At 40.4% G+C, this 11618-nt stretch overlaps 1 protein-coding gene across 2 annotated transcripts; it reads left to right on the plus strand.

The window, feature by feature from the left end:
- The first annotated feature begins 1582 nt into the window (after window positions 1-1582).
- On the plus strand, window positions 1583-10232 carry LOC146663354 (protein kinase C and casein kinase II substrate protein 3). Of its 2 annotated transcripts, XM_085416080.1 has the most exons (10): window positions 1583-1772; window positions 3248-3318; window positions 3413-3569; window positions 3821-4056; window positions 6199-6354; window positions 6711-6886; window positions 6977-7097; window positions 7806-7873; window positions 8701-8780; window positions 9612-10232. In XM_085416080.1, exons 2-10 carry the CDS (start codon window positions 3262-3264, stop codon window positions 9722-9724), a joined length of 1164 nt encoding a protein of 387 aa, XP_085272206.1. In that variant the 5' UTR covers window positions 1583-1772; window positions 3248-3261; the 3' UTR covers window positions 9725-10232. The 2 variants fall into 2 exon arrangements, with proteins under 2 accessions (XP_085272206.1, XP_085272207.1); XM_085416081.1 differs by lacking the exon at window positions 8701-8780.
- The last annotated feature ends 1386 nt before the right edge of the window (window positions 10233-11618 follow it).

Here is an 11618-nt window from a genome sequence, read left to right on the forward strand (position 1 = left end):
TTGTTTTTCAACTGTCAACACTGTGTTCTACTGTAATGTCTTGCGATCTTCCAAGAAAAACCTCTGATGCAAAATGTGATACCTGCCATTGTGCATCAACTCAATTTACATGGAGAAGGCAGGAGGCTTTCGGCCATGTCTACACAGCTATCCCCCCCCCCATACAAACTTGAATTCATACAGTGTTATCCTCTTCCCCAAAACAAAACTGAAGTGATGCTGTTTTGTTTGTTTGAAAAAATAGGATGCATCCCAAATGTGGAAATGCAAATGATAAAAACTGGAATTCCACAGAGCGATCCAAGTGTAGCAGGAGGCTTAGATATTTTCATTATACCTCATTAATCTCTGTCAGGACATACTGTGACTTTACTTGCTAGTTTAGTGAAGTTGTCAGAATTGAATAATTTTAGCAAAGACCCTTAAAGTTAAAAGAATGCTGTTATTTTCTTTCATCCATCTTCTTATCCTTATGGTCGGAGGGGGGTTGGAGCCCAGCACGGCTGTCATGGGGTGAGAAATGTGGTACACTCTGGACCGGTCAAAAGTTCTATCACAGGACAAACACAAAAACAGACAAACCTTCACTACTGTGGTCAATGTGGAATCATGATTTACCCTAACATGTCTTTCGACTGTGCAGAGAACCCACGCATCTACATGGAGAACATGCAAGCATATGCACACAGAAAGGCTTAGATTCAAACCCCTCTTTGCAGCGCGACAACAGTTGCTATTGTTACAGTGGTTATTTCCATCTGCAGCAATTTATATTTGATGTCATGGATCTGTTCTGAGACCTCCTCCTGCCTTCCAATGTGCATCTCTTCTGCAGCAGCTTGAGAAAGACCCCAGCACAGAACAGAGCAGGCATCAGTGTACATAAGGCACAAAAGGCATCTTTTGTACAGTCCAATACCTGCTGTGCACCAAAAAGCATACAGGCAATATTAATGGCAAGGAGTTAAAGAGACAGAAATTTCCCAAACTGACCAAATAGAGCTAAAAAAAGAACAAAATGAGCACTGGAATAAGAATAACTGGACTACCATAGGCTCCAAATCAATCACAATATTGTTTTATAACTTATTTAAAACTGCCAAAACGTAGCTGTGTTTGAAAATGTAACATGCCAATGTTGTGTTCACAACAGTTTCCACTGTTTCCAGCAAGCCTCAGCAAATCAATGAGACCAGCTAGAGACAGCAGTGAATAGAGTGTAAGTCTGGATGACACTGGTGCTCTCCTTTCACTCCTGGCTCGCATCCAAAAGAGTGCAGGGCAGAATAAACAGTGAGTAGGTGAACATGCTGCATGCTGTACTCTCTTTCTAGGCCCGACCAGAGAGAAGGGCAGGTCACGGTGGAGCATAGGGCTAATGTGGCAGTTCACGGGAGCCCCCCTCTGCCTAGCCCCCCTCCTGCTGTCACACTCTCACTAATAGGCTCACATGACTGTGTGCCACACTGACATGATTCTGTGACCAGTGAACAGTCAAAATGAAGGTTCAGCATCTCATTAGCACCATATTGAGAGAGACAGAGGGAGGGCCAGGCAGGGCAGAAAGAAGGAGGGGAGTTTCTTCCAGCTGTTTTTCTAATAACAGAGTGGAAAGAAAGTGAGACGGGGATAGTCACAGAGGGGGAGAAGAGCTAAACAAGCTGAAAAAGGATGGGGCTAAAGTAAAGGATCGGAAGAAAAAGAGGAAGAATAGTTTGTCGTAGCATGACTGCAAACTAGAAGCACAGCTGACGGGTAGGAGAGCGAGAAAGGTAAGTTTCGTCCTCCTCATTTGTTTTCCCTGAAGCTGTTTAGCATAGAATCAGCTACCATGCAAATGTTCTGATTTGTTTAACATTATTTTTCTCTTCCTACTGGCTTCTCTGCGTTTCACACCCACTTTGCGATCAACAACGTGTATGTGTAACTTTAAATGCCAAGGGAAAATTGGGTCAGTGAGAGAGGGAGAGGAGCATGTGTTAGAGGAGGAGAGGCACACTGGGAGAGGGGGAGATAGTCATGGAGAGAAATCCTCAGCAGCCCTTGAACTACAGTAACAAGTGGTCACTTGAGTAATCACTGGTGATTCAGAGAGAAATGTAAGTGCTGGTTGCTCCCTGGCATGAGTGCTCTGCTGCCACTTTTAATGCTTTCTTGGCTTGCGAATGCGAGTTTTTAAGAGTTAAAATACTTGAATGCATATGTCTGACAAACTATTTAAAACTTGTTCACATTTGTTCGCTTGTTGCTTCTCTTCCTTTCCTCTGCATGAACAGTAGAGTCAAGATGAAGCAAGTCTAGGTTGCGCCTGGGGGGACTTTTTTTAACCTTGTAGGAGCTCATAGAAAGTGAGAAAAATTAAGTCTAAACAAGATAATACAAGTACGGATACCAGCTATCTATAGAAAAGAAGCTATGAGTCTGACTCTCAGTCATGCTGAGTCTTGTGATGAGGTGTGGTTAGTCACTTTCATATTACTCAGCCAGCCATGTGTCAACGCGCTACCCAGACAGACAGAAGCCAGATTGTGACAAATTTGTGGATACATCTGCCTTCTTCTGTTCAGTTTCTCTTCTTCTGTCTGCCCAATGGGTCATACATAATATGCGGTGCAAATATGGCTGCTATGTGGACACTTTATTTCATTAAAATCACACTTTTTGTTGCCAGATCAGAAATCTGCCTCTGCACTCTTGCAGACATGATCTCTGAACTGAATGGCAACAAGAGTCAGAGTGGGAGACTGTTGGTACTAACAGGGCCTGTATTAGTCAGAGCAAATGGGAAAGATGACCTTTCCGCACTGTTTATTTTGGGAAGGCAACAGGAAGAATGTTAGAGCAGCTGTTCTATTCCTGCTGGCAGATCCCCACCCCTGTGAATTCCAGTCTGCCACTGGAACGGCACTCCCCTTAATAGTGCAGGAAGACTCCAAGTAGGGGTTATCTGGGCATTGTACAGTATAAATTACACAAAACTGTACAAGTTGTGATGACAATGACATAAGCAAACACACAACTACAAAGCTTTGTCAGTTTTTGTTTCTGTCAGATGCACTTCCCATACAGGGGGAGCGGTTTTGTTTACTAGGAAACTGTACACATCACACAGTGCAGACGTCCAACCTGTTGCAATGATAATCAACGTCTTCTGCCTGCCAATAAAAACTCTCTTTCTCTGCCTGCTATGTATCCAAACCAGTCTAGCAACTATCTTCTATAACAAATCTTTTGCTTTATGAGACAGACGTGCTCCCAATAATGGCAAGCCTTCCCAAAGAGCCTCCCGAGGATGCCAGGAAACAGAGTTTCTGGATGGTGAGGATTATATTTATGGTTAAGAGTAGGTGTGCCTACTCGAAAAAATTGTTATTCTCACATATCATCAACATCTTTCCTGCTTTCCTACCAGCCAGGGAATTATGTACGCACAGTGCATCGAACTGAACGGTCCTTCCAGGCATGCAACGACATAGTGGCCTGCTTCATGGAGAGAGCAAAGGTAGAAAAACAGTACGCCCAGCAGCTCAGCCAGTGGAGCAGCAAGTGGAAGTCCATAGTGGATTCTCGTAAGTATAAGAAGCTATGTCATGGGAAGACATGTTGGCTTAAAAACAGACACTCCCAGGCCTTTTCTCACCATCTCTGTTCTCACAAAGTCAAAATTAGTACTGATTTTTATTTTATGAGCACATCTGTGCTTGCCTGAAATTTCAGTGTAAAAATTAAGGTCATTATTTCTTTATTAGTACCATGACTCATCACTGCACCCTGTGTTGTTTCATTCCTCATCCCCTCTATTTTTTTCCTGCTTCCTCAGGGCCACTTTATGGCTCCCTCATGAGAGCATGGCAGTGTTTCTTCACCTCCACTGAGCGTTTGTCCGCGCTCCATTCTTCCATTTCGCAGTCGCTAACTTCAGAGGAGGGAGTCCGGGTGAAGACCTGGCAAAAGGAGACCTTTCCAAAGAAAATCTTCTGCGGGTTCAGGGAGAGCTACGACACCAATACGAGTTTTTCACGTGCGCAGAAACCCTGGTCCAAGAAGCTTATGAAGGTGCAGCACACATACATCCACCACTGTGAACTTATAATGATGGTCTAGCAATACCAAACAGGCTGAATGTCCTCTTAGCTTTTGGCAATGTCATTTTCTTAATCAGCAAATGAAAGATATATCTAAGAAATAAACATAAGATATATCAGACACGCAGATGAAGACTGCCCAAGAAGACCTGAAATGTTTCTTTTTCCTAGCAGCCTGTTAGCTTCACTTAGCAGAAAAATAGAAAAAAAGAGATTTGGCTTCATTTTCAAGGTAGTAACCCAGCAAACATGCCAGTGTACGCCCTGTCCAGCAAACCCACACTTGTCCCACACAGGCCCCAAGGGACAATGTTTGCTGGGAAAATATTACAGCAAGAGGTTCTAGGTCCAAATCTGCCAGCCGGCTGCATCTTTTATGTTCTTGCTGTGCTTGCATGGGTTCTCTGCAGGTACTTTGGGTTCCTCCAAAAGTCCAAAGACAGGTTTATTGGTGATCCTAAATTGGCTGTAACCATACATTTAAGTATAAATGGTTGGCTAGCTCTCAGCTCCATGTGATGGACTGGAAGCCCATCCAGGCTACCTAGTAATAGTGAGGATAGGCTCCATGGCCCTCCCTCCTTGATAAGAAATAAAAGAAACACATTATACCACATTTGTTGATGATGTGGTTTTATGAGGAACTCCATATCAGATGTTAGACCAAAGCTGCTGACTAGCTGCATGTTTTATTTAAAGAAATGAGAGGGCCGGTCGTAGATCGGCTCAGCTAGAGGGTTGCTCTGCTATGATTGGTTATTATGCTAATAACCATTTGAATAAACACTATGACAAATCATTTTAATATGTATTTAGTAAGTTTGATTGAAATTAACATTATAAGTAGCAATATACCACTTTGACTAGTTACATGACGTGATATCAGGATATCTATGATGTCGTTCTGACCAGTCTAAATAACAACTGTGTGCTAGGTTAGCATCTCAGGCTGAGATGGTATGCTGCAAGTAAATTACAGAGTCCTGGGTTTGAATTCGCCCTGAGCCCTTTGTCTCTGTCATCACTCAACTGCCCTGTTGTCCTGTACCCCCCTTGAAAAAACGGATTTTTACAGCTTTCTGATGATACTAGCTAAGTGTTGAAGAAATTATAACTGAAAAAGGCATGAAATAGATCGATCTTATCATCAGCTCATCAACAAATCTGTAGCTGTAGCTTTGTTGTAGTAGAATGTTAATATGTACTCGCTGACTCCCAGTCCTCAGAGGTTTTGGTCCACATTGACACGATAGCATCACACAGTGGCTGCAGATTTTTGGGCTACACATACATGATGCCCATTCAATCACATCACAAAGGTGCTCTATTGGATTGAAATTGGGTGACTGTGGAGGCCGTCTGAGTACAGTAAACACATTCTTATGTTCATGAAACCAGATGGCAATGTTGTGGTTATAAAGAGATGAACATAGTCACTAACAGTATATTCAGGTATGCTGCGGTGTTTGAACATCGCTCAAATGGCACGAGAGGCACAAAAAGAGATGAGAAAATATCCCCCTTCATCGTTACACCACCTGCAGCTTGAACGGTTGATAAGAGATGGATCCATGCTTTTATGTTATTGATGTTTTATGTTATTCAAATTCTGACCCTTGAATTTCACAGCAGAGAATTCAAATTTATAAGCAGCTCTGTCATATAAGGCAGGCAGGTACACAACAACAAAGCGCCTTGAGGCGACTTTTGTTGTGATTTGGCGCTATATAAATAAAATTGAATTGAATTGAATTGAAGAGTCACCGAAACCTTTTGGACACAGACTATTTCCTGGTGAAATCTGAGTATTGACTTATCTGACTTTCCTGTATATAAAAATGATGTAATGCAACTAACTAGCTATAGTGGATGGACCTTATTATTTACTTTTTAGCAGATCAACAGTAGTTAAGCTCAGTTTAGTTCCAGTACAAAGATAAACTAATCGTGGCAAAAGCTTTGTACTTAAATGATAGATGTAAGTGGCCTTAACCTTTTTAATCTAACTCTCAGCAAAAAATGAAGAAGAAAGAATCTGGCTAAAAACTGCATATTTACTAAATTTGTTTTCCATCAAATAAATAATATTTACATGCAAATGTATATTCAACAGCTGGAGAAGGTTCGAGTTGCATACCACAAGGTCTGTCAGAGGGAGCAAGCAGCTCTGGAGAAAGAAAAGCAAGCAAACGAAAACTCTGAGATGAGCCAAGAGAAAAAGCAGAAGATGACTGAGGCCAGAGAGAAGGCCACGGAGGAGAAGGAAATGGTGAGGAGAGATGTTTAATCATTGCAACATTTCACTCAGTCACGCATGTTTAATTAGGGATGCATTGATAGGACTTCTAATTTCACCATTTCTTATTCACGACTCATATCTGCTGATATTTACTCAGTTGAAAAATTCTAAACACGAGCCCCAGCCTTCAGTTTTTGTTCCAAGCAATTTCCTTCTATGGAGATGTGTTATTGTTACTCTGCTCAGTGTTTATGGAGCACAGCATGGGAACAGCAGAGAGCATCAGATGATTTATACGTATTAGATTCTCTGTTAAAGCCACACAGCGGAGGTTCTTCCTGGGGAGGATACTCAACTTTGCATCATGCAGCTGTTTCTGCCTGCAGGCTAGAGATAAATATGAGAAAATCCTGGAGGACGTGTCGACCTACACACCTCGATATATGGAGGAGATGGAAGCCATTTTTGAAGAGTCGCAGGAAGAGGAGAGGAAGAGGATCAGCTTTCTCAAGCAAGTGTTCCTGTCCATCCATAGACACTTGGATGTCACCAACAATGAAAGGTGAGCAACTTGAATCCTTGAATGCTTATGTGTACAAATTACTTATTAGCATAAGTGGTAGCGTTGACTGTCTTTTCATCTTTGTGCCAGTGTCAAGGCAGTTTACAGTGAGCTCCACCAAACTTTAATGGCCATTGATGAGCAAGATGATCTCAAATGGTGGAAGAACAATCACGGTCCAGGCATGCCCACCGACTGGCCAAAGATTGAGGTACACAGACATGTAAACAGCTGTATTATTCTATGTGCGACATAAACACTATATACTAATTGAGTCTATTGTGTTTATGTAGATATTTTGTATACATATACATATAAACAAAATTCATAACCTTAAGTGTATCCACAATAAATAGCCACTTATGAAACGTTTTGGCTGTTGCAGTTTTTTATATTAGAAAGGTCTTATATTTAATTTAATAGCAAGAGTGCTAAGCTATCAGCTAATGCTACCTAGTTTAGCTGAATCACAGACACGGTATGTTAGCGCTAAAATACAAATAAAATAACTTTTACTCACCAGAACTTGAGGGCAAACCTGTTGTAGATGGCAGAGCAATACTATTTGTCAGATAATTAAATTAACGTGAAAACCCCACGAAAATAGCAGAGCAGTCTAGTTCAGTGAGATGAAGCCTAGCAGACAGTTAGCTGCCTAGTTATCACCAACCTTCACTGCTAATAATGTGCAACTTTAAGCCTTCTTTTAAAAACATCATCTCGGCAATTATAATTAAAGGGGAAATTAGCTGATAAAAACAATAATACTAGGTGGTAAACATGTTAATTTCTACTGTAAATTTGGGAATTTTTTTTGTTTTGAATTCAGAGCCATGAATTGTGTTTTTGCAGCTCATTTTTGCAGTTTTTGTCAGGGAGCTACATGTTAACCTATATATTCTTTTTCATGTTACATCAGGAATGGGTCCCACCAGTAAAAAAGCTCAAGCGAAAGAAGAGAGACCAAAAAGGAAAGGAAAGCCGACCGTAAGTTACCCCAAGTGGTGTGTGTGCTCTTATACAGTTCTGTAAAAAACTATCTACACCATCCATAGGAATTAAGAAGATAATTAGCAGCCAAAAACCATCAAGTAACCAAATGCATTTGCTTAATTTTTCATCAGTAAGTTTATCACCTGCAAAAATCAAAAAGCTACAGGACTTAACGTGTTAAATGTTAAAGTTTATGACTGAACAATTGGAAAAGTATGGCTTGTTTGGAAGGATTGCCATCTCATATCAACTGTCACCGCTGGTGGAGGTGTGCTTTTTTGGGTTTGTTTTCAGCCAAAGGACCTGAACAGTTTGCAGACACTGAGTTGACCATGAACTAGAATACCAAAGTATTCTAGAGTAAAATGTAAGGACATCTGTCTGATAGCTGGATCAAGCAACAGGACAACGATCCTACGCACAGCAGTGAATCTACAACAATGGCGGAAAAGGAAAAGAATCAAAGGTGTTGCGATGGTCCAGTCAAAGTCTGACTGAAACGTTGTGGCAGATCTTTACAGGAGCTGGATATAAATGAATACTCTCAAACCTCAATGAGATGAAGCAAGGTTGTAAAAAAGATTAAGTCAAAATTCCTCTGCAATAATGTGAGTCACACAGAAAATGATTACTTTGAGTTATTGCTGCTGAAGGTAATTCTACAAGTTGCTGAATCATAGGGTATAGTTAGTTATTCACGCTATGCAGTCCTGTGAAAACTTTCTTTTTCACGTCTGAATAAATAATAATGATCCAGAGGTGGACAATACATTTTTCCGCCTGATTCATATTCGTCGTTTTTACTTTTCCTCTCCTCCTAGTGTGATGATTGGGGGTGTGAAGGTGCGAGCTTTGTACGACTACGTGGGAGAGGAGGGTGATGAGCTGTCCTTTAAAGCAGGTGACACATACAGTGTGACGCAACAACGCCATTTTATTCTCGGTGTAAAGGCAAGATGTTTATGCCAAATTACAACCGCCACATCAACATAAATACGCGTAGGAGGACAGAATTGTAATCAGTCCTTCTAAAATGATGATAGACGGGCTGGTGAACACAAGTGTGCTGCGTGGAATTACTAATGTGATATTTTATGGTTTATGCTGCTGTAGTTTCATTTTAATAACTTGTAAATGGCCACGGGAAAAGTATGGAGTAAAATTAAGCTGAATGAATATGATTTGTGCATAAAAATGTAAACAAACAAGAGCTTGTTAATGCTTTTATGCTGATCATTATTTCACTAAATTCAACTTGGATCTTTTTTTATTATCTCTTGAATGATACACCAAAAAAGCATGCAATGTGGATCATGAAATTAATAGACTGTGTGCATGTGGCTTACCAGAAAAAGGTTAGGACCCACTGCCCTAGGGTGCTGAAATCTTAACCGCAGAAAAACACAAGACAGCATTTGCAAGGTTGCCTGGAAACCCATATCTGAACCGCAGGATGACACATGGAGCAAAAAACAACTGTTACTGTCAGTTAAGCCAACATGAAACCTAAACAGATGTGTGTTTTCATTCCCTGCACACTTCCACGCTTGTTTATTTTAGTGCTGTGTAACAGCAAGATGTCCAAACTCTAATATTCTTTTATATATATGACTCCAATCTCCTTTTGAAATATGTCTTTACAACATCAGTTGAATTTTTTGCCTTAATTAACATTAATTTCACCGTGTTGTATGCCCATAACTGAACTGAGTTTTGTTCTGTTTGATGCCAGGTGAGGTATTCCTGAAGGTCGAGGAAGAGGACGATCAAGGCTGGTGCCGAGGAGCACTGAGCGGTGGGAAGGAGGGGTTCTACCCAGCTAATTATGTTGAAGTTGCAGAGTGATATTAACACTGTTCAACATATTATGCCCTGAACCTTTTTCTTACAAAGACTTGGTTTTTAAATTCTTTATAAATACCACTTATTTATCGTCTAAGATGTTGTCACACTGATGTTGAGCTTGTGTCATATAGTATCTGTTCTCAGACATTTTTTTAATGTTTAAGGCCTTAATATCGAAACCCACTTGATTAAAGTACATCTTCAATATGAATTAACTTATGAGAGAATAGAATGTACTGTTTCTGCTGGATGTGCATATGTGTGAGTGTGTTTGCATGTTAAGAGAAAACACAAGAAAATAAGAGAAGATATTTATTTACTGCCATCATGCCTCAGTCATTAGATCACTGTAATACAGATGAAGCTGATAGTGATTGTTGGGGTTTACACAAGTGCAAGTTTACAATGATGTGTGCATGCAATGTTAATGCCTATTTCAATATTAAGCGCAGAAAATTGCTTGATTGCAGGAGGAATTATCAAAATAAAAGTAATCTCTTCCTCTGTTCTATTTTGTTGCCGCCTACTTTTTGTTGCTTGTGGTTCTTACTTGACTGAGCAGAATAATCTCTGTGCAGATTTTGAAATACAGAAAATACAGTACCGGTATATATGGTAAAAACCAAGCCTATACCTCTAATTATCTTGAAAAAAAGCAATAATAATAAAGAAATAAATGTTTGTACAACTCTAACAAGCTCAAGGTCAATACTTGATGTGACTACCTTTATTCTTCAACATTGCCTAAACTCTCAGGAAAACCTTCGTGTTAAGTAGTCATCTGGAAGATTTCTCCAGGCTTCTTGAAGAACATTCAAATCTCTTCTTTGGATGTTTTTTCCTTTTGTTCCATTCTCTGTCAAGATGATCCCACACTGCTTCGATATTGTTGAGGGCTTAGTTCTAGGGAGGTTCTGCTGTCTGTTTTCTACCCAGATATGCTTTCACCTGGGTGGCTGTAGCTAGGTAGGACAGGTCATCTACTAATCGTGAAGGCTGGTGGTTCAATCGCTGACTACTCTGCATGCCAAATATCCTAAACCCGAGTTGCTCTCTGATGCATCCATTGGAGCGTGAATTTTGGATAGAAAACACTTAAGTAGGAAAAAGTATAGAAAAAAGTGCTTGAGTGAATGAGGCATGTTGTGTAAAGTACTTTGAGTGCACAGGTAGTGTTTTTTATTGCACTGGCAGTGGGTTTGGGATCATTGCCAGATGGTATTGCATGGTGAAATAAAATCTGACTATACTTTTCTGCATTCATGATTTCAACAGTTTGACAAAACGACACTGGGGAGGCCGATCCATAACTAGATAGTCTTCCATTGTGTGTTTTTACAGGCTCGTACATATATAGCAGAGCTTCTGAGACCTATTAGCTGTCATATCATAATTAAGAAGAACGCCGACTCAAATGCAGGACTCTATGCTGGCAGTGGTTTACAGATTTTATTTACTGGTAATGTGGGAATAGAAATAATTAACTCCAGTAAGTGTAGCTCAATGGGAACGAGACAGGAGTTCAACTGCAATTTTAATTTGGGTGGAATAGAATTTAATTCTTACTTTCACAGATTGGTGACTACATGTGAAGGTTTACAGCCAGAAGAATCCAGGAGGAGATGGAGAACATTTTCGGGGAAATCTTTTCCAAACCAAGAATACCAGTCAGAGAGAAACAGGTAAGCGTGATGAATCAGGACCAGAGACGTCTTTTTGAATAATCCAGCTTCAGTTATAAAACTACAAAAAGAAATAATGAAAGGGCAAAAAAGTTGATCAAATTACTAATAACCAGCCAGTCCTTAAATAATGCACTGCCTGATTATGTGAATTGACTGAAGGTGTGAACCCCAGGAATCCCAGCACCATCCAAAGGGTGGGTCAGACAGAA

The sequence above is a fragment of the Rhamphochromis longiceps genome, linkage group LG8 (assembly GCF_057381845.1).
Source record: "Rhamphochromis longiceps isolate RC_006_pf linkage group LG8, R_longiceps_female_GT1.1, whole genome shotgun sequence".
Classification (NCBI taxonomy): domain Eukaryota; kingdom Metazoa; phylum Chordata; class Actinopteri; order Cichliformes; family Cichlidae; genus Rhamphochromis; species Rhamphochromis longiceps.